The sequence below is a fragment of the Neovison vison genome, chromosome 5 (assembly GCF_020171115.1).
Source record: "Neovison vison isolate M4711 chromosome 5, ASM_NN_V1, whole genome shotgun sequence".
Lineage (NCBI taxonomy): Eukaryota > Metazoa > Chordata > Mammalia > Carnivora > Mustelidae > Neogale > Neogale vison.
The window spans coordinates 65,447,113-65,470,146 of record NC_058095.1 but is presented as its reverse complement, the minus strand read 5'-3'; the positions used below and the strand labels follow the sequence as shown (position 1 = coordinate 65,470,146).

The following is a 23,034-nucleotide window of genomic DNA, read 5'->3' as shown; positions in this document are numbered from 1 at the left end:
AATTCCTTGAAAAGCACAAACTACTAACATTCACTCAGGAAGAAACAGATAACCTGAATAGTCCCATGCCTATAAAAGAACTTGAATTCATAGTTTGAAATGTTCTGAAAACACAACACAACAGAACAAACCCAGGCCCTTGCAAATTCTACCAAACATTTAAAGAAGAAGTAATAACAATTCTACATGATCTCTTCCAGAAAATAGAAGAGGTGGGAAAACTTCCCAACTCATTTCTGGGGGGCCAACATCACACTGATACTAAAATCAGACAAAAGCAGTACCAAAAAAGCCACACAAGGTAGAGTACTAACCACTACACAACCACGGCCCAAAAAAGCCACAGACCAAATTCATCATAAACATAAATTCAAAAATGCTCAACAAAATTTAGAAAATCAAATCTAGCAACATGTAAAAAGAATAATACACCACAACCAAATGGAGCTCACCCTTGAAATGCAAGCTTATTCAAACTTTTAAAAGTCAATCAATTTTGATCCACCATATTAACAGACCAAAAAACAAAAAAACAAAACAAAAAACACAAGGAAAACCATAAGGTCATATCAAACACACAAAAAACATAACAAACTGCAACATCATTCATGATTCAAACAACTCTCAGGAAGCCAGTAAGAGGAGCAAACTTCATCAATCTGATTAAGGGCACTGACCAAAAAAAACACATGGCTAACCTCATACTTAAAGTAAGTGAAAGACTGAATGCTTTCCCTTCAAGATCAAGAAGACAAGAATATTCATTCTCACCACTTACAAAAAGTCCTAGCCAGTGCAGTATGGCAAGGGGGAAAAAAAAAGATCGGAAATGAAGAAATAACACTATTCTAGCCACAAACAACATCAATGTCAACATAGAAAATTTCAAGCATTCTACAGAAAAGCTGCTAAAATAACTGAGTTCATAAGGTCACAGAATAGAAAGTTAATATATAAAAATCAATCATATTTGTAAATACTGGTGATGTCAAATTAGTAACAAAAATTTTTTAAAATATCACTCACAAGAGCACCAATAAGAAATATTTGGATATAAATTTAATAAAACATATGAAGGATCTGTATGCTGAAACCTACACAATGCTAAAGAAGTCAAAGACTTAAGAAAATAAAGACATACCATGTCCATGGATTTTAAGACCTGATACAGTTAAGATATAAATTCTTCCCAAACTGACCTATGGATTGAACGCAATTCAATAAAAATTCCAGCAGGATTTCCTTGTAGATATAAGTAAGATTACACTTAAAAAAAAAAAGGAAGAAGAAGAAAAACCAGAACAGACAAAACAATTTAGAAAAAGAACAAACTTGGAGGAGTCATACCAACCGATTTAAAGATTTACTGTAAAGCTACAGGAATCAAAGACAGTGGGTATTAGTTAAGGAATAAACACATATATCAATGGAACAGAACAAGTCCTTAAACAGAATATGGTGCAGGTACAAACGGAACTCAATGGAGTAAGAGTTCTTTTCAATTAGTGGTGTTGCAACAACTGGGTATCCATACACCAAAAAAAAAAAAAAAGAAAGAAAGAAAGAAAAAGAAAAAAAATACACACACACACACACACACACCCCAATACAAAAAAACTTGACCTAACCCTTACATCTTATACAATAGTAACTCAAAACAGACCATACATCTAAATACGAAGTACAAAACCATAATACTTTTAGAAGAACACAAAGGAGAAAATCTTCATGAACTTAAATTGGGCAAAAAGTTCTTAGGATTCAATTCCAAAGAAAAAAGAAAACAAAAAGAAAAGAAAAAAGCAGGTAAGTTAGACTTAATCAAAAAAGTCCTTTGTTTTGTGAAAGACACTATTAAGAGAATGAAAAGCCAAGCTATAAACTAGGAGAAAACATTTACAAATCACATAACCAATAAAGGTTTTATACCCAGAACGCAAAAAGAACTCTCAAAATTCAATAATAAAACAAACAATCCAATAAAGTGTGGGCCTATGGAAGTCTGTTGCTGTCACTGTAATACAGTTTATTGTTTTTGGAAGCTTTTTTGTTTTGGTGATAGTTTATTTCAATAAAAAATACAAATAGTGGGCGCCTGGGTGGCTCAGTGGTTTAAGCCGCTGCCTTCGGCTCAGGTCATGATCTCAGGGTCCTGGGATCGAGTCCCGCATCGGGCTCTCTGCTCAGCAGGGGGCCTGCTTCCCTTCCCCTCTCTCTGCCTGCCTCTGCCTACTGTGATCTCTCTCTGTCAAATAAATAAATAAAATTTTAAAAAAATAGAAATAGTGGAATCATTAAAGGAGTACTAGTTGTTTTACTTTTAAAATTTTGATGCAGTAGATTTGACCTTTTTTGATGTATACTTGTACGAATTTTAAAACTTGCATAGATTCCTGGTGAAAACGTAAAATGGTACATCCAATCTACAAAACAATCTGACAGTTTCTTAACATTTTCAACACACACTACCTAGTCCAGCAAACCTATTAGTAGGTATTGACCATAGAGAACAAAATTTTGTCCACACAAAAACCTGTACACAAATGTTTATAGCAGCTTTTTATAGATTTTATTTATTTATTTGACAGAGAGAGACACAGAGAGAGAGGGAACACACAAGCAGAAGGAGTGGGAAAGGGAGAAACAGGCTTCCAGCCAAGCCGGGAACCAGATTTCCGTCTCAATTCCAAGACCCTGGGATCATGACCTGAGACCAAGGCAGACACTTAATGACTGAGCCACCCAGGTGCCTTTAGAGCAGCTTTATTCATAATCACCAACAGGTGGAAACAATCCAAATGTCACTCAGCAGGTGAATGGATGGTACATCCATACAATGGAATATAACTTAGCAATTAAATGCAACAAACTGTTGACATAATATGATAAATATCAAACCATCACACTGACCGAAAGAAGTCAGTCTCAGTGACTACATAGATAAATTCACTTGTATGGCATTCCAGAAAAGGCAAAACTACAGAGTCAGAGAATAATAGATCAGTGGTTGCCAAGTCCTGGGATAGAGGAGTATTTAACTATAAAGGTCAGAGAATTGTTCTTATGCTGACTGTGATGGCAGTTACAGGAATCTATGCAAGTGTTCAAATTCATGCAAGTATACATCAAAAAAGGTCAAATCTACTGCATAAAAATTTTAAAAGTAAAACAACTAGTACTCCTTTAATGATTCCACTATTTCTATTTTTTATTGAAATAAACTATCACCAAAACAAAAAGCTTCCAAAAACAATAAACTGTATTACAGTGACAGAAACAGACTTCCATTTCCAGAAACAGGCCAGACTAAATGTTCAAAGAAATTCTTCTCAATACCGAATTCTCCCAAGACCTTTTTTGATGCACTTAAAAAGTGTATCAGAGTTTGTGGTAAAGTAAGGGAAACAATAATAGTTCAGAATTCAGAATCTGGGTTTTGTTTGTTTTTACAGAGGGAATGCACTAGGCATCTATATATATATATACATATATATATGTTAATATTCTTACCAATATGAGGGACAACATCACATAATCAAACATTCACATTTCTGCAGTTAGTTCACACCAGTTCAGGTCAAGTTTTTTCATTTAAAAAATAACGTGTAAGGGGCGCCTAGGTGGCTCAGTGGGTTAAAGCCTCTGCCTTCGGCTCAAGTTGTGATCCCAGGGTCCTGGAATCATGCCCCACGTCAGGCTCTCTGCAGAGCAGAGCCTGCCTGCTTCCTCCTCTCTCTCCCTGACTGCCTCTCTGACTACTTGTGATCTCTATGAAATAAATAAATAAAATATTTTTTAAAAAGTAACATTTTAAAAACATATATTTTTAAAAAATAAAATATTTTAAAAAAATAAATAAAATATTTTTTTAAAAGTAACATTTTTAAAACATATATTTTTTAAAAATAAATAAATAAAATATTTTTAAAAAGCTTTCTGGATTTCTAAATTGCAGATAAGGAAATCGTGGACCTGCAGGAGCCAGTGCAAATCAAGATGGGCAAAGTGCCAGACAGGCAGCGCAGTCACCTGGGAAAACCAGCAATACCAAGAGACTTGAAGCGGGCACTTTCAAGGGCAATTGCTCAGGGCCCAAACAGGGTAGAAGATTAGACCAAAATCATGCCAAAGGCCCTAAGAGTTTACCTGAAAAACCCAAAGACCAAATGTATTTTAAGTGGTACCAGGAAGGTAGTGAAGTTGGCCCCAGATGCAAGGCAAAAGCAAATGCCAATATACTCATAACCCAATTTATTTACTTTTATTTTTTTTTCCTGGAATAACCCAATTTAAACAGCGTTCTCAAAAAAATTCCCACAGAGGGGCACTTGGGTGGCTCAGTGGTTAAAGCCTCTGCCTTCAGCTCAGGTCATGATCCCAGGGTCCTGGGATCGAGCCCCACATCGGGCTCTCTGCTCAGCGAGGAGCCTGCTTCCTCCTCTCTCTCTCTGCCTGCCTCTCTGCCTACTTGTGATCTCTGTCAAATAAATAAATAAAATCTTTAAAAAAAAATTCCCACAGAAAAAAATCCAAAATCCATGTTCAGACAGCCAAAAACCACTAAAATCACAAGCGACCAAGAGTGTGAATCTGAAGAAACAAATAGTGAACCAGATTCAAAAAACCTACAGATATTAGAATCATCAGATGATGAATATATGTTTAAACTTAAAGAAATACCAAATAGGCTGAGAAGTGGGATGAAGGGATAAAGGAACAAGAAACTGAAAACTGACCAGGCAAATTTGAATTAAATATCTAGAAATACAAAATTCAGTAACGTTTAGATAGAAAAAATTGTAAACTGATTCAACAGCAGATTAGACCCATCTTAAGAGACAATAAATGAAAAAAAAGACAATAATGAACTAAAACACAGATCTGAAGAAATGATCATCAATGTAAAAAAGCTACAAACAATATAGTTTTAGGCATATGACATTCTGGAAAAGGCAAAACTATGAAGACAGTAAGATTAATTCTCAGGGATTAGCAGGTAGGAAGAGATGAAAAGGCAAAGTATGGACAGTTTTTAGGGCAGTAAAAATACTCCTAACACCATAACGATGGACCCATGCCATGGTGTATTTGTTGAAAGCCATTGAATGCACAGCACCAAGAGTGAAACCTGATGTAAACTGTGGACTGTGGGTGACTATAGTGTGTCTGGGTAGGTTCAACAACGGCAACAAATGTGCCGCTCTGGTGGCGGACATGGAAGATGGGGGTGGCAGGTCTATATATGTGAGGGGGCCAAGAGTATACAGGAAATTGCTCTACCCTCCTCTCAATTTTGCTGTGAACATAAATTGCTCTGAAAAGGGGCACCTGAGTGGCTCAGTCAGTTAAGCATTTGCCTTGGGCTCAGGTCATGATCTCAGGGTCGTAGGATTGAGACCCCAGTGGGGAAGGGCTCTCTGCCTACTGGGGAGTCTGCTTCTCCTTCTCTCTGCTCGTGGTCTCTCTTGCTATCTCTGTTGCTGTGTCTCTCAAATAAGTAAGTAAAATCTTAAAAAAAAAAAAAGGAAAATTGCCCTAAAAAAATAAAGTGTTACGGGGTAGGGGTGGGGGGAGAAAAGAAAAAACAAAAAAAAAAAAAAAAGAATCACCTTGGGACGCCTGGGTGGCTCAGTTGGTTAAGTGGCTGCCTTCGGCTCAGGTCATGATCCCAGTGTCCTGGGATCGAGTCCCACATAGGGCTCCTTGCTTGGCAGGGAGCCTGCTTCTCCCTCTGCCTCTGCCTGCCATTCTGTCTGCCTGTGCTCGCTCTCTTTGACAAATAAATAAAAATCTTAAAAAAAAAAATCTTAAAAAAAAAAAAAAAGAATCACCTAGCTCTACGAGAAGCAAAGAACAGATAAGATGAAGACAGGAAAAAACATGGAGGCTGTCGAATCAGAATTCCAGAAGGTGATAATTGAAAAATTAAGAGAGTGTAACTTTCAAATGAACAGAGAAGAAATAAAGAGGTGCTGTTATTGAAATACTGATTTTAACTCAAACTCCCTGCTCACTTCATAATCCGAGGTACATTACTTAACTATCCTAAACCATAGGGGTGCCTGAGTGGCTCAGTAGTTAAATCCTCTGCCTTCAGCTCAGGTCATGATCTCAGGGTCCTGGGATCAAGCCCCGCATCAGGCTCTCTGCTTGGCAGGGAGCCTGCTTCCTCCTCTCTCTCTGCCTGCTTGTGATCTCTGCCTGTCAAATAAATAAATAAAATCTTTAAAAAAGGGGCGCCTGGGTGGCTCAGTGGGTTAAGCCTCTGCCTTCAGCTCTGGTCATGATCCCAGGGTGCTGGGATTGAGCCCCACATCGGGCTCTCTGCTTAGGGGGGAGCCCGGTTCCTCCTCTCTCTCCGGCTGTTTCTCTGCCTACTTGTGATCTCTCTCTCTGTCCAATAAATAAATAAAATCGTAAAAAAAAAATCCTTAAAAAAATAAACTATCCTAAACCATGGTTTTCTCATTTGTAAAATGGGGCAATAATGCTGACCTCAGAGGTGGTATGGCCATTAGGTGAAATCCGAGTATAGCACTTGGCACAGAACCCAATAAATGTCACCTGTTGGCAATTAAAAAATAATTTTACCAGGGGCGCCTGGGTGGCTCAGTGGGTTAAGCCGCTGCCTTCGGCTCAGGTCGTGATCTCAGTGTCCTGGGATCGAGTCCTGCATCGGGCTCCCTGCTCAGCAGGGCGCCTGCTTCCCTCTCTCTCTCTTTCTGCCTGCCTCTCTGTCTACTTGTGATCTCTGTCAAATAAACAAATAAAATCGTAAAAAATAATAATAATAATAATTTTACCTATGAAGCAGACAGTAAGTTAGTAGGAAATTAAGAATGAGATGAAAATGAAATAAGCATCCCTGGATAATGGTTTGATTTCAAAATCTCTGGAAGGCAGAGGCAGGATTCAACCCTTCTTTATTAGTTAATTCTGCAAAAGAGCCTTCGGAGAGGATTCAATTTTTGTCTGTATCCCTGCTGTTCTTCTTCAAATACCAATCCTTCTCCAGGACATTCTCCAAATCCTTCCGAATTTGCAAGTGGGTGTGAGAGAAAACTATTCTAATGCTTTTATTCCTGCCTCAAGTTCTACTTTATAAACTGATTAAACAAAGAGGATAAAGAGAGATAAGAAAACCACGTACTTACTTTTCATTAATTTTCCTGATAATTCCTTCAGTGGTGAAGAGGGACTATTTCTACTGGCTACTAGAAGTCTAGAGGAGGATTCTTGGATTTCCATGGAAACTGGATGTGTTCCTGTTCTGGCCATTTCAAGATGGAGAGAATGGGCACTGTCACATTCCCGGGAAGGCAGCAAGTGATTCTGAATGTTGCTAGTTCTATTGTTCAGGTCAATTCCTTCAGATTGAGTCATAAGCAGTTGAGCTGAGCTTGAATCCTCCAATCTCTTGTCAAGAGACTCAGTTACAAAAGATGTTGCAGTTTCATGCTTCTTAGATGGAGAGACAGGCTCAGCCTATGCACTCTGCTTCTCGGTGTTGAGACTGTGTGCTCTTATTCGGGACCAAGTTGTAGAGTGAAAACTTTCAGCTTCTAACCAAAATTTAACCAAATGCTACATTCGCCGAAGTTCCATGAATTGAATAAAATAAGGGAGAACAACAGTGTCATGCAGGACTTGTTCAAGAGTCTTTGAAAGACTTGATTTGGGGGCGCCTGGGTGGCTCAGTGGGTTAAGCCGCTGCCTTCGGCTCAGGTCATGATCCCAGGGTCCTGGGATCGAGTCCCGCATCGGGCTCTCTGCTCAGCAGGGGGCCTGCTTCCTCCTCTCTCTCTGCCTGCCTCTCTGTCTACTTGTGATCTCTCTCTGTCAAATAAATAAATAAAATCTTTTTAAAAAAAAAAAAAAGAAAGACATGATTTGGTCTCTTGAGTCTGGTAGTCCAGACAAGATCTGCCTGAAAGAAGCAAAAGATTAGCAATTCAGTAACAAATAATTTAAGATTAATAGATTAGTCAGCCACAATCAGCTTAGTGGCACCAGAATTCTTGAATAAAAGTTTACTTCCCGGGTGCCTGGGTGGCTCAGTGGGTTAAAGCCTCTGCCTTCAGCTCAGGTCATGATCCCAGGGTCCTAGGATCAAACTCCGCATTGGGCTCTCTGCTCAGCAGGGGGCCTGCTTCCTCCTCTCTCCGCCTGCCTCTCTGCCTACTTGTGATCTCTCTCTGTCAAATAAATAAATAAAATCTTAAAAAAAAAAAAAGTTGGAGCGCCTGGGTGGCTCAGTGGGTTAAAGCCTCTGCCTTCGGCTCCGGTCATGATCCTGGGGTCCTGGGATCGAGCCCCGCGTCGGGCTCTCTGCTCTGCAGGGAGCATGCTTCCTCCTCTCTCTCTCTTTCTCTCTCTGCCTGCCTCTCTGCCTACTTGTGGTCTCTGTCTGTCAAATAAATAAATAAAATCTTAAAAAAAAATAAAAATAAAAAATAAATAAAAAAGAGTTTACTTCCCTAGCAATTTAATGAATATAAAGAACTAGAAATACTGTCACTGTGACTGCTAAACAGGCAAAGAAACAAGTGTTCGAACTTAATTCAACTATTAAAAAGCTCTTTAATTCAATTATTCTTATCTGACTTTTTTTTTAAGATTTTATTTATTTATTTGACAGAGAGATCACAAGTAGGCAGAGAGGCAGGCAGAGAGAGAGAGAGAGAGGAGGAAGCAGGCTCCCTGCTGAGCAGAGAGCCCGATGCGGGACTCGATCCCAGGACCCTGAAATTGTGACCTGAGCCGAAGGCAGCGGCTTAACCCACTGAGCCACCCAGGCGCCCTCTTATCTGACTTTTAATGGCAGTTCAGACCATGGAAATTCTTGGGGAAAAAAAAAATCTTACGATACTAGTACCAAAGAAAGGCAGCCAATAAAAATATGAAAATATATTCCATCTAATTAAAAATGCCAGAAAAGCAAATTAATATAACATTTTTGTCTGTCAAACTGGAAGATGTTTTTTTCAAAAAATAACAATAAAACCCAACAAAGGCACAGCAGAACAGGCAACACTGTCACCCACTGATGATGAAAATAAAAAATAACAAAACCTCTTTGGAAGAACATTCAGTAACAGAGGGCAAAGCTTTAAAAATCTGCATGACTGGGCGCCTGGGTGGCTCAGTGGGTTAAGCCGCTGCCTTCGGCTCAGGTCATGATCTCAGGGTCCTGGAATCGAGTCCCGCATCGGGCTCTCTGCTCAGCGGGGAGCCTGCTCCCCCCCCCCGCCTGCCTCTCCATCTACTTGTGATTTCTCTCTGTCAAATAAATAAATAAAATCTTAAAAAAAAAAAAAAGCATCTGCATGATTTCGCAACCCAGTAACGCCACCTCTAGGAACTTTTCCTGAAGAAAAATTGTCCATGTGTGCATGGCCAGAAAAATGTTACCAATGCTCAGTGTTTGTTACAACAGATTAAAGAGTAGCTCTGGGATTTTTATCTTGAGAAATAAAACTAAACTTACCAAAATTTAATAAAAATAAGTTCATTGTATATGTAACTAAATTTAGGTTACGATTATAACCACAAACTATTAGAATAAACAAAAACACTTTTTTTAACATTTAAAGCATTGACATTTTGAGGTTCAGCTTCATAAAATTAGCAGGGTTTGATCAATTTTTCAAAATGGCTTTTCTTAATCCTTTGATATTCAAATTATTTTCTTTTGAAACACTTCATGTGTCATCCTTGCCGGCTGTCTCTCTCTCTCTTTTTTTTTTTCTTTTATTTTTTCTTTTTTTTTTTTTTCCGAGAGAGGGTGCGAGTGAGCAAGCACAGCCCAACCCAACACCGGCTCTAATCTCATGACCCTACCTGAGCTGAAATCAAGAGTGGGGTGCTTAACCGACTGTGCTACCCAGGCACCTCCTGGGTGTCTCATGTTCAAGGTTAACCAGTACATCTCTGTCAACCTCCCTTTCTTGAACTTCACAAAATTCTGATCCTTTGCAAGATTTACTAATTTTTAAATTAAAATTTTAATTCTGAGATAATGGTAAGTTCAAATACAACAATAAGATACAATACAGGGAGATCCCATGTACCCTTTACCGAGGTTCCCCAAGGTAACATCTTACATTACCATATTACAGTATCACATCAAGGTACTGATGTTGCTACAACCACCAATCTTACTCTGATCTTCCCATTTCACCTGTACACAACTGTGGACTTCATTCCATGCAAGGGAATCCATGCAACTTTACCCTGGGTAACTGCCAAGTTACTGAACAGTTCCAATGCCACATGGATGCCTCATGTGGCCTTTTGTAACCACCTCCTCCATTCCTCGGCCCTGGCAAACACTACTCTATCCTTCATTTCTCTAATTTTGTCATTTCAAAAATATTATACAAATGGAATCCTACTGCGCATAACCTTTTGGGACTGGCTTTTGACGCTCAGCACAATTCCCTTGGGACTCACCCAAGCTGTGAGGTAAATCAATAGTGTGCTCTTCTTCATGGCTGAGCAGTATTCTGTGGTATGCAAGTACCAGTGTGTCTAACCACTCACTCGATGCTGCAAGACAGCCGGGTTTCGGCTTTTAAGCTGCTATGGACATCGGGGTACAGGCTTTTGTGGGAATGTAAGTTTCCACTTCTCTAGGATAAAAGCTGAAGAGTGCAACTGCAGGGTCATATGACATCTGCACGTTCTGCTCCACAAGAAACACCAAACTATTTTCCAGAGTGCCTGTACCATTTCACATCCCCACCAGCAACACAGGTGTAATCCAGTAAAACTTACAATTTTATTTTGTGATCAATACAAATGCTGTTTGCAGTGTACTGCTGAGTGTGGCCCACAGACACTCTGACATCTTTGAAGATACACAACTGTTAAGCAAATAGGTCAAAAGACGGGCTAATTTAATTAGACATCAATTTATTCACTTTTCTTTCAATTTATGATGCCATGACACACAACTTTTATGAAGTGCAGAACTGTGGGCGAAAATTCGATCTCCTTCGTATCTTTTTTGGGGGCAGGGGGGAAGAAGTTATTTTAACATAGTAGGGATCCTATTACACTCACTGTTATGTGACCTGCTTTTTGCACTTTAACCTTAGATATTTCTCTAGGTCATCTTCGGACTTTTAAATGGCTCCCTAATATTCCAGATGCGGGGACACCACAATGTATCTACTTCTCCATCGCCAGATATGTACCTGTTGTTCCTCATTTTTTGCTTTCACAAATAACACTGCAATAAAAGCTTTATACATACTTGCATCTACATCTTTTGGCATATATGTGACTACCTCTGAGGGCTAGATCTTCTATTTTACATTCTGATAACTACTTCCACACTGCCTTCCAAAAAAATCTTCATCAATCTACACTTCCACTAAATAGGACTGGCTATTTCTCTGCATCTCCGTTACCATTCAAATTGTCAAACTTTAAAGATTTGCTGATGTGTTAGGGAGAACATTAACTCATTACTTAAATTTGCAATTTCCTGAGTATGAGTGAAATGAGGCATCTTGTTCATATAATTACTGGTTAAATGTATTTCTTCTTCTGGAAATGGCCCTTTTTTTTTTTTTAACTGAGAATGCTTTATATTTTTTGCTTATGGGAACGTAATAGAGTATCATTTGTTATACTTGTAGCTGTTATTTTTATTTACTTTTTAAATTTTATTTATTTTTTTATAACATTTTATTTATTCATTTGACAGTGACAGAGATAGCGAGAAGGGAAATATAAGCAGGGGAAGTAGGAGAGGAAGAAGCTGGCTTCCCGCCAAGCAGGGAGCCTAATGCGAGGCTCGATCCCAGGACCCCGGGATCATGACCCGAGCCGAAGGCAGACACCTAATGAATGAGCCCTCAGGTGCCCCAAATTTTATTTTAAGAAGGCTCCATGCCCAATGTGGGGATCAAACTCACAACCCACAGATCAAGAAACACATGCTCTTATCTTAAATACAGATCAAGAAACACATGCTCTTATCTTAAAGCACATTCCCATTATACAGTTCTACTATCCTCCAGCAAGAGTTTCCCATAACACACTCAATCCTTCCTACTAGAAGTTAACAAAAAGTGAGTCACTTACCCAGGTCGCCAAAATGAGCAGCCTCCATGTGGCTTGGCTGCTTCTTAAGTGTTGCTGTCCTGCTACTTGAAAAAGAGTCCATCTTGGCAGAAATGGCATTGATTGCAACATGACTTGGTCCTGCTGCCTCCAGCAAGGCATGATTTTTAGTGCTTTTTTGTGGGGAATGTACAGATATTGAAGCTATAATTTGGGGGGAAAAAGGTTAAAAATTAAACATAATTTGATAGCCTAAAAATGTCTCCTAAAGGACTTTAAGAGAACTTTAAAAATTAAATTTTGTAACACCTCCCTTAAGCATACACACTCAACAAAAAATACTTAACGGGAAAGGGAATCAAGCAGCAGAAAACTGGAAAGCAATGTCCTATTATTATTTATAACTCTCAAAATACTGTGCCAAAAATGGAACTTAAAACAAGAGATGTTTCTTTGAGAACTTCTACTGATGACAGAAAGTACCAAAGCCAGAAAACATTCTGATATATGGACCTTTTCAATTCCTTAATCCTTTTTGTCCAAGGAACAAAACTAAAACTTGTGAAATGGGGTAAAAGTGAGAAAAACATTCTTCAGAATACTTATTTTATTTTATTTTTTTGTCAGAGGAAGAGAGAGGGAGTACACAAGCCGGGGGAAACAGCAGGCTGAGGGAGAAGCAGGCTCCCTGCTGAGTAGGAAGCCCAATGTGGGACTCCATCCCAGGCCCCTGGGATCATGACCTGAACTGAAGGCAGACGCTTAAGCCACCCAGGCATCCCCTTATTTTACTTTTTAATTGGGTAACAAAATTTCTCTAATGAAAAACATTTATGATCAAGGATCAAGCTGCTTGAGATAAAGCACACTTAAAAAATTCACAAAATACATTTTCCTTAGTAGTCTGACGAAAGGGCCTATTGACGTCAGAATAAAGAAATTACCCATTTGCTAACAGGAAATAAGCAACTCAGTATTACAACACTGTCAAAGTAGTCCTGTGACGTTGCTACAGCTGGATCAGCATTCAAACTCTCCTATTTATTCCATACAAATATTAAAGACTCTTAGTAAAGGTCTTTAAGAAGTGTTGGCCTAGGGACGCCTGGGTGGCTCAGTTGGTTGGACGACTGCCTTCGGCTCAGGTCATGATCCCGGAGTCCCAGGATCGAGTCCCGCATCGGGCTCCCAGCTCCATGGGGAGTCTGCTTCTCTCTCTGACCTTCTCCTCACTCATGTTCTCTCTCACTGTCTCTATCTCAAATAAATAAATAAAATCTTTAAAAAAAAAAAAAAAGAAGTGTTGGCCTAGCACATTGCTATAGCAAGGACAGAAGGGACACCTGGGTGGTACAGTAGGCTAAGCATCTGCCTTCTGCTCAGGTCATGATCCCAGACTCCTGAGACGCAGTTCCATACACAGAGCTTCCTGCTCTGTGGGGAACCTGCTTCTCCCTCTGCCTGCTACTCTCCCTGCTTGTGCTCTCTCTCTAACAAATAAGTAAAATCTTAAAAAAGAAATTTTAAAAAATGTCCACCATGTCGGAAATGGTCTCCTTCCCTGACTCCTCCTCCTGAGGCTCTCTGCTCTTTTATTCTTTTTGCTAGAAACATTTACTCTCCAACCTTTTAATTATTACTAGAGCCAACTTTTCTGAAAAGATTATTTAAACCTGTAAGTACTCCTCTTTTTCCCACAAATAAACTTGAGACCCTGACACATCTGTTAAAATAAATAAAACCAGATAAAATAGGTACCTAAAATCTAAACAGATATCTAAAGGAGATTTTTAAAAAGAGTTATTAGGGGACGTCCGGGTGGCTCAGTCATTAAGCGTCTGCCTTTGGCCCAGGCCATAATTCCAGCATCCTGGGACTGAGCCCCACTTCGGGCTCCCTGCTCGGTGGGGAGACTCCTTCTCCCTCTCACACCGCCATCCTGCCCCTGCTTGTGTTCCCTCTCTCACTATGTCTCTCTCTGTCAAATAAATAAATAAATACATTAAAAAACAAAACAAAACAGTTATTAGTAACTCTGGTTGACTCAAGGGGAACGTCTCACTCACACTCTGGACCTCTCTGCAGCAGCTCTTAGGGTACACTTCTATGGAACTGGAGCCCCAGGGAGTAAGCCCTGACCTGCATCTGACACCTGGCCTTTGATCTGGGCTTGGGGCCTATTAATTCCTTACCGCTAGCTATTCTCACTTTGACTTGACCATATCAAGACCAATTTGTCCAAATACCAAACTCACCGCATCTTCTTCCAAACTAATGCTCCTATTCGATTTCCCTATCTCTGCTCAACCTGCCAGTCTCCAAAGCTCAGAATCATGGGCCCATTCTTTTTCACTCTACATGTTTACCTAAGATTGGTTGATTTTTTCTTAAAGATATTATACATCTACTTACATGTTTATTATCAACACCACACCCTTAATACAGGCTTTTCTGTATTACAGCAAAACGACTTCTTTGGTTTCCATCCTATAGAACTCTTCCAGACTTACCTTTCATAAATACCGTATATAAAGCATCAACATCCTACTCAAAGCCTACAGGCTCCCTATGTTCTCTGTCTAAACTCTCTATTCTGGTCTCTAAGGTCCTTACAACTGGGTATCAATCTTCTGTGAAAATACCCCCTTACTTGTCTGAAGGTCCCTCTGCCCAATATATACTCAAAGAAGAGGCTGGGCTGTTAGGGAAAAGAGAAAGAACTGCCTCTTTCACTCAAATCCTTATTATTCAACTTTTATATAGATTAAGTCCCATTTCTACAAAACCTTCCCCACACTTAAAAAAGCATTTGCTGATCACAAATTCCTCTGAACTCCTCACAATATTTCATCTAACTAAGCCATCATGTTCAGGGCCTCTTCTGCTACAACAAGAGCTACCAGAGTAGTACCTCCTACGTACCAAACCTTGTACTGGGGGCTCGATACACATTTTTTGGAGGGTATATTACTTCATTATCTCTTACACCAATTTTGCAAGACCAGTATTTTCCTCAAATTTTTTTAAAAGATTTTATTTATTTATTTGACAGAGATCACAAGTAGGCAGAGAGGCAGGCAGAGAGAGAGAGAGAGAGAGAAGGAAGCAGGCTCCCTGCTGATCAGAGAGCCCGATAGGGACTCAATTCCAGGACCCTGAGATCATGACCTGAGCCAAAGGCAGAGGCTTTAACCCAGGCACCCCTATTTTCCTCATTTTTGAGATGCAGAAAGACAAAAGTTAAATACTTGATACATGTCAATGAGATAGTAGTTGTTTCAACAGGCAGAACTTGAGCTTTGGTCTGCCAGACTCTAGAAAAATCACCCTTTTACCTTTGGTTGGAATCTCAGACTCTAGAATTATGTGGATAAAATAATATATGTAAATGTCTCCAACTACCTCCCACCCACCATTCCAAAATTGAACATATAATTTCCCAACTTGGTTCTCCACCAGTCACACAGTTAGGCAAGCCAGAAAAGTAGGTGTTAAACTGAAACCTTCCTATCCCTTACACCTCCTATTTAATCAATAACAAAGTTCTATTGATTTTTGCTCTGAACTGATCACTCCATCTCTCTTTATTTTCATCACTGTAGATCCAGCCCATGCCATCTGTGGACTCACTTGATGAATGTTCCTCTCCCCTATCAATCTCTAAGTTCAGTGAGTACAGGAGCAAAGTCTTTTTTTTTTTTTTGCCTAGCCTCAGTTTTTGGCTAATGCCTACAACAGAACAGGTGTTCAAGAAATGGTTGTTATTGGGACGCCTGGGTGGCTCAGTTGGTTGGACGACTGCCTTCGGCTCAGGGCGTGATCCTGGAGTCCCGGGATCGAGTCCCACATCGGGCTCCCAGCTCCATGGGGAGTCTGCTTCGCTCTCTGACCTTCTCCTCGCTCATGCTCTCTCTCTCAAATAAATAAATAAAATCTTTAAAAAAAAAAAAAGAAATGGTTGTTATTAGTATGTTGGTGTATTTGCTACTATTCCACGTCTAAGCTCTAATCATACTGCAAACTTCTTGAGGGCCTGTTTCCTATGAAAGGAAGATTCTGTAAGATTCTGTTCTGTAAGATTCTAAGGTAAGCCAGTGAATGCTAAGCACAGATTATGTACTGTCACAGGGTAGGAACATGGAATTTTTTTAGCCAGGTACAGTTTCAGAAGTTAGGCAGGCCAACCCTCTCACTCCACAAATGAAGAATCCGAGGAAGGTTACAGGTCTTCCCAAGGTCACACTGTTAGTAGCAGTTTAGAGTAGAAGACCTGAGAAATATAAAGTGCCTGAGACATCAAACCCCTTCCTTCTACATTCGGATCTCGTCTTTACACATGCTGCTTGCTAAGGGCTTGAAGTATTTATCAAAGTCAATCAAATTCTGCTTAAGGAAAGCAGTATGAACCAACACGGTTCATAAACACCTGGCTTAAAATTAACAGACGTAAGCAGAAAATAAGACTGTAAAGTACCCTAGCTCTTCCCTAATATTACAAATCTCTTAAGTTATAATTAGTCACTCTCCAGCAAACTGAGCATAAATGGTTAATACTCAATGCTAGCCACATAAGATACAAACATCTGAAAAAGAGTCTAAGTAGCGGGCACCTGGGTGGCTCAGTGGGTTAATGCCTCTGCCTTCGGCTCAGGTCATGATCCCGGAGTCCTGGGATCGAGTCCCGAATTGGGCTCTCTGCTCAGCAGGGAGCCTTCTTCCCTTCCTTCTCTCTCTGCCTGCCTCTCTGCCTACTTGTGATCTCTGTCTGTCAAATAAATAAATAAAATCTTAAAAAAAAGTCTAAGTAGCAATCTATAGATCTCATGTAAATAGATTTTATTTATGAAATTTACATTAACGGCTATATAAACAATTTCCATTATAATTTTCCATTCCAATCTTTGTAATTAATATAATAAAATCAGTCAAAACTATAGTAGAGATTACAACCTAAAGAAGCATGCTCTAGCCTATAAACATAGATAATATACTGATTACAATAAAGTACTCTGGATAAATTTAAGTTAAGACCATTCATCCAAAGTAACAGAGAAGTAAAAACTATAATGATCCATACTTCCGGGTAAACAACAGAAAGCCAAGCCTTGTAAGTGGAAGTTCTTTACTCCAGAGCTGTCAGCTGAGTTCAGAGTATTTTTCACTTTGAGTTTTTTTGTTTTTGTGTTTTGTTTTGTTTTTTTAAGATTTTATTTATTTGACAGAGATCACTAGTAGGCCGGGGGTGGGGTGAGTGGGGAGCAAGCTCCCTGCCAAGCAGAGAACCTGATGTGGGGCTCGATCATAGGACCCTGGGATCATGACCGGAGCCAAAGGCAGAGGCTTTACCCCACTGAGCCACCCAGCAGGCACTTTTTGTTTTGTTTTTAAAGATTTATTTATGGGGCACCTGGGTGGCTCAGTCAGTTAAGCCTCTGCCTTCAGCTCAGGTCATAATCCCAGGGTCCTAAGATCGATCTCTGCATCTGTTTCCTTTCTTGGTGGGGAGTCTGCTTCCCCTCCTCTGCCCTTCCTCCCATTTGTGCTCTCTCTGTCTCTCAAATAAAATAAATTTTAAAAAATAAAAAAGATGTTATTTATTTATTTTAGAAAGAGAGAGAGTGAGCACAGTGGGGAGGGGCAGATGGAGAGAGAGTCTGCAGCAGACTCCACACTGAGCCGAGCACCCAACACAGAGCTTGACCTCACGACCCTGAGCCAAAACCAAGAGCCAGACACTCAACCCATGCAAGCACCCCTCGCTTTTTGCTTTTTTAAACAATAAAGTCAACTACAAACCATAAGAGATGCTCAACTACAGGAAAGAAACTGAGGGTTGCTGGAGGGGAGGTATGAGGGGATGGGGTAACGGGTGATAGACATTAAGGAGGACACCTGATCTAATCCTGAGCACTGGGTGTTATATGCAACAGATGAATCACTAAACTCTACCTCTGACACTAACAATACACTCAATGTTAATTCACTGATTTTAAGTTAAAAAAATAATAAAATCAACTCATTAATTCTAGTGAACAAACATGTGATTAATGGAGGGCATTGGTTTACTGTATCACTAGGACAGCCAACAAGTGCTTAGCAAAAGCCTATCATATATGCAAGGTGCTGAAGAATATACAAGTCAAACAAGGAAATAAGTCACAATCATAAATAATTACAAAAGAAGGCAGAGATGATTAATGGCAAGAGAAGGGGGGAAGATAACAGGTTTAAATAGCCTGTAAATGCAAAGCACATCACTTTTTTAACACAATGGAACACCACTGAACTCACCTTTAATTGACTTGACATCTGAGGTTTTCTCTTGTTCTTTGCCTTTCACTGGAAGATAAAAAAGCATCATGACCAACTTCTACAGTCAAAAAGATCCCATCTGTACGATGTAAAAATTAGACAAGCTTTGTTCTAACAGATGAATATTCACAGCTGTACAACAATGGAATAACACCTTGGAGGGGGACAGGGCGAGACAGTTGTCAGGGGAAAGGAAGTGACCCTTGAACATCGTTCAGTCAAGAGCACTGAGCGTGCTAATGGAGAGACAATGTCAGAATACCTGGGTTCAAATCTAGCTTGCAACTTATTACACAGCCCTCTGACCATGGACCAGTTACTTTACTTCTCTGGGTCTCAATTTCCTTGATTTATAACTTTAGAACAGTAATAACAACATCTACCTTAGAGGGTTATGAGTGAAAAAAAAATTAAAAAGAGCCCAGAAGAGTACGAGGTACAAGGTTAATTTAGGATGTTAACTAATATTATTAAAATGTGCCACTAGATGCGTCTTCAAGAAAAAGAGTTCTTTGTATATCGTATCTTACTTTTTGTGTATTCCTCTCATAGCAGCAAATAAAAACATTCTAAACTTATAGTCTAAATATCTAATACTCAAGGCTTAACAACTTCTCTTAAAGTGCTACACAGTCTCTTCTCCATTATACAAAACAGTAGAAATTCTACTGCAAATATGCTAACAATGTAATATCCAAGAAAGGAAGGTACATGGCAGCTTAAGCAAAGCGTGAACTCCTACAGGATCTGACATAAGACTATTTTTTTTAAAGATTTTATTTATTTATTTGACAGACAGAAATCACAAGTAGGCAGAGAGACAGAGAGAAGCAGGCTCCCAGCTGAGCAAAGAGCCTGATATGGGGCTCGATCCCAGAACTCTGGGAGTCATGACCTGAGCCGAAAGCAGTGGCTTTAACCCACTGAGCCAGCCAGGTGCCCCGACATAAGACTATTTTTAACCTTCCTTACTTTTCTTGTATTTTTTTCCAACATTAAATTTTCTTTAACCCCACCATGAAAAGCCTATCAAAATAAAAAATCCCAACATGTGCTCTTCAACAGTCAACACTGAAAGGCTAGTAGCAGGAAATAACAAGCTCTCAAAGTATCAGATAAATTAATCCATCAACAAGTATGTGAGTGCCTCGTATGTGCTAGACATTGTCCTGGCTCAGGAAGGAACAGTCCTGTCTTCAAGAAGTCTACATACAAGAATGTGGAGACAAACATGAACAAAAATTATCATTTCAGGTACTGATCACTGCTGTTGGAAAGAAAAAAAAATAATAAGGTAATGTAGTAGAAGCAACTGGGTTGCATCTGCAAACTGACTGCTTCTCCTACTTGAAACATGAACTTGTCTGGACTTCCAAGGCACTCGACTCCCTGGTTTCCAGCTGCTCCTTCTCAGTTTATTGCCTGGTCAACTTCTACCTACTGAGAGTTTCTCAGAGAAAGTTGGGCACCTTTTCTTTTCACTACGTACACATGTGTATTTCCTGGCTGAGCTTACCCATTCTGAAGGCTTTCAATACCACAGACAAGCTATGAATCCTGAATTTCTATTTCTAGTGTAAAACCTTCCTGACCTTAAAATTCATTTTGTTTAACCATCTACCCATCCTCTTCCAGAATTACACTCGTCCAAAATGGAACATACCCTCTCTTCCCAAACCTGGTTTACTTCACTTTTCATTTTTCTCATGAATGACAGACACTCCCACCCCAGTTTCTCAGGCCAAAAATCTTGGAGTCATTCTTAACATGTCTCTCCTTTACTTCCCACACTCAAAACACTTCTAAGACCAACGGATTTTAACCACTAAAACATACCTCCATATTTCCACTTTTGTCACCTTCAATACATTCTCATCAATCAGATCTCGTCAATACTTGAAACAGACAAGTACACACACAATCCAACAATAACCACATTATTAGTGTTTTGCCTTACTTCCCTTTTCCCCCCAAATATTATATAAAGGGTCCTATGACTCACTACCTGATCCCACTACTCTTCCCTTCCCGGAGATAAATACTGCCCTAAATTGGATGTTTTCTACCATTTATGTTTTTAGACTATTACTACCTGAGTGTAAAACATGCAGTTATTCTATAGATCTTTAAAAATGAAATGAATAGTATTCTTCTACACATATCTGAAGCTTGTATTCATCCCATAATTTGACTTCTCTATACTGATGCATTCATGTAGCTCTAGTACTTTCATTTTAGCTGCTGAATTTCTAAAATACACCTTTATTGATTCATTTTAGTACATGTCTTCCTATGTAGTCTATATGTAAGAAGTTCTCTAGGAGGGGTGCCTGGGTAGCTCAGATAGTTGAGCATCCGCCTTCAGCTCAGGTCATGATCTTCAGGTCCTGGGATCAAGCCCCACATCAGACTCCCAGCTCAGCCATGAGTCTGCCTCTCCTTCTCCCTCTGCCCCTCTCCCTGCTTGTGCGCGCTCTCTCTCTCTCTCTCTCTCTAATAAATAAATATAATCTTTAAAAAAAAAAACTTCTCTAGGATAAAACACTATAAGTGGAATTAATAGGTAACCAGTGATGGGCAGTTTTAATGAAAGTGGCCATTTAATTAATATTTTTCAATGGTATTTGATGTACTTTTAATTCATTTTCTTGAGTTCCTCTGAGGAAATATCCTTTTGTATTTATTGGGTATTTAGGTATCTTCTTTTATGGGCTGGCTACTCGATTCCTTTGTCCTTTACTGATTTGCAGAAATTCCACTCATATTCTGGATGTTAATCCTTGGTGTTTCAAATACCTTATGTGTATTTTATTGTATGGAAGCTTTAAATTTTAATGTAGCCAAATTTACATTATGTGGATTGTATTTTCCTATGTCTTAAAGATATCCTTTCCTAGCCCAGGATCAGATTTTTTTTTTCCCTCTGTATTTTCTTCCATATGATTTCAAATGTTGCTTTTTAAAATTCTGGGCTCTTATCTACCTGTATTTATTTGTTTGTCAGATATTGGGAAACTACAGCTCATGGGCCAAATCAAGCCCACCTTCAGTTTTTTATAAATAAAGTTTTAGTTTAACACAGCCATGTCCATTTGTTAACATATAATCTATGGCTACAAGGACACCATCTTGTCTTGAACAGAAAATTAACTGACCCCTGATGTATATGATACGACATAGAAAAATCCTAATTATTTTTCTGCCAGAGGGACAGCAAACATCACTTACTGATTAGTCCAACCTTTCTCAACTAAACAGGAACTCTTTATATACCAAGTTCTCATACACACATGGGTTTTTTCCTGGGCATTTAATTTCAGTCTTAATTACTTAACCATATAATCAGCCTTTGACAGGGCCAAGTCCTCTACCTTATTCTCTTACAAAACTACCTGCTCTATTAATTATAGTGTCAACTTGTCCTGATCCTAAAACCCCTACAGGAATTTTTAAAGTAGCACTGACTGAATGATTAATGTGGGGGAGAGTTCACATCTTTCTGGGATTGAGTCTTTCTATCCATGAACATAGTATACCTCTCCATTTATCTGGGTCTTCTTTCATGTCAAATTAGGTTTTATAAACTCTATAATGATTTTAGTTTTGTTTTTACTGGCATATAGTGGTAAAACTGAGTTTTAAATAATCCCATATAAACACATATATTTTTAAAACCCAGCTGAACTCTTTTAACTTTTATGAGTTCTAAAAGTATGAGTGTAGATCTTCTTCAGTTTTTTTATATATGCAATTATGTTATCTGGGACTAACCATTCCTTTGTCTCCTTTCCATTCCAAAACTTAAAATTTCCCTACTTTTTGTTTTGTGCTATTGTGAAGACTATATTAGCTTTCTTTTTGTGTAATATCCCTGATATATTTTCCCATCTTTTTACTTTTAACCTTCTTATGATCCTTTTTATACTAAATGGCATACAGGAGGAATCTAGTCTTTTCACTGGGACAGCCCATTTCTGTTTATTGTGATTACTGCTCTAGATGTCTGAAGAAGATCATTCTTAAAACTGTGTAAATTTGGGGCGCCTGGGTGGCTCAGTGGGTTAAAGCCCCTGCCTTCAGCTCAGGTCATGATCCCAGGGTCCTGGGATCGAGCCCTGCATCGGGCTCTCTGCTGAACAGGGAGCCTGCTTCCTCCTCTCTCTCTCTGCCTACTTGTGATCTGTCTGTCAAATAAATAAATAAAATCTTAAAAAAAAACTGTGTAAATTTGTTGATTTCTCCTGGTAAATCTGTATATTTTGCTTTATGTATTTTGAGACTGATATTAGGTTCAAAGCAGTTCAGAGTTTTATCTTCCTACTACCATTTTCATTTTATCATAATGTAGTCACCTTTTTATCCCTGATAATGTTTTGTTGTTTCAAGTATGTCATCTGCCACACAGCTTTCTTCTGGTTGACATTTGTCTACTATATCCTGCCATCCAGTTATTTTCAATTTCTCTATGTCCTTATGTCTTAGTTGTGTTCCCAGTAGTTTATTGCTGGATTTTGGTTTATTATCCAGCCTAACTTTTTGTCTTTTAGCCATACAGTCTTTACATTTATTGTGACTGCTGATTTAGGTTTATTTCAACTACATTATTCTATATTGCTAACTATACTTTTTCTTGTTTCTTTATTTCCTTGT

At 39.1% G+C, this 23,034-nt stretch overlaps 2 protein-coding genes across 2 annotated transcripts in view; one reads left to right on the top strand and one right to left on the bottom strand.

Moving 5' to 3' along the window:
• Nucleotides 1-23,034, top strand: part of LOC122907372 (cytospin-B-like) — a 305,144-nt gene that overhangs the window by 48,613 nt on the left and 233,497 nt on the right.
• LOC122906810 (A-kinase anchor protein 10, mitochondrial-like) overlaps nt 1-23,034 on the bottom strand; it is a 69,293-nt gene that overhangs the window by 40,247 nt on the left and 6,012 nt on the right. Inside the window, 4 exon segments of the mRNA XM_044249212.1 lie at nt 7,155-7,675; nt 7,891-7,927; nt 12,094-12,276; nt 18,364-18,411. Coding sequence (XP_044105147.1) covers nt 7,155-7,675; nt 7,891-7,927; nt 12,094-12,276; nt 18,364-18,411 — 789 coding nt within the window.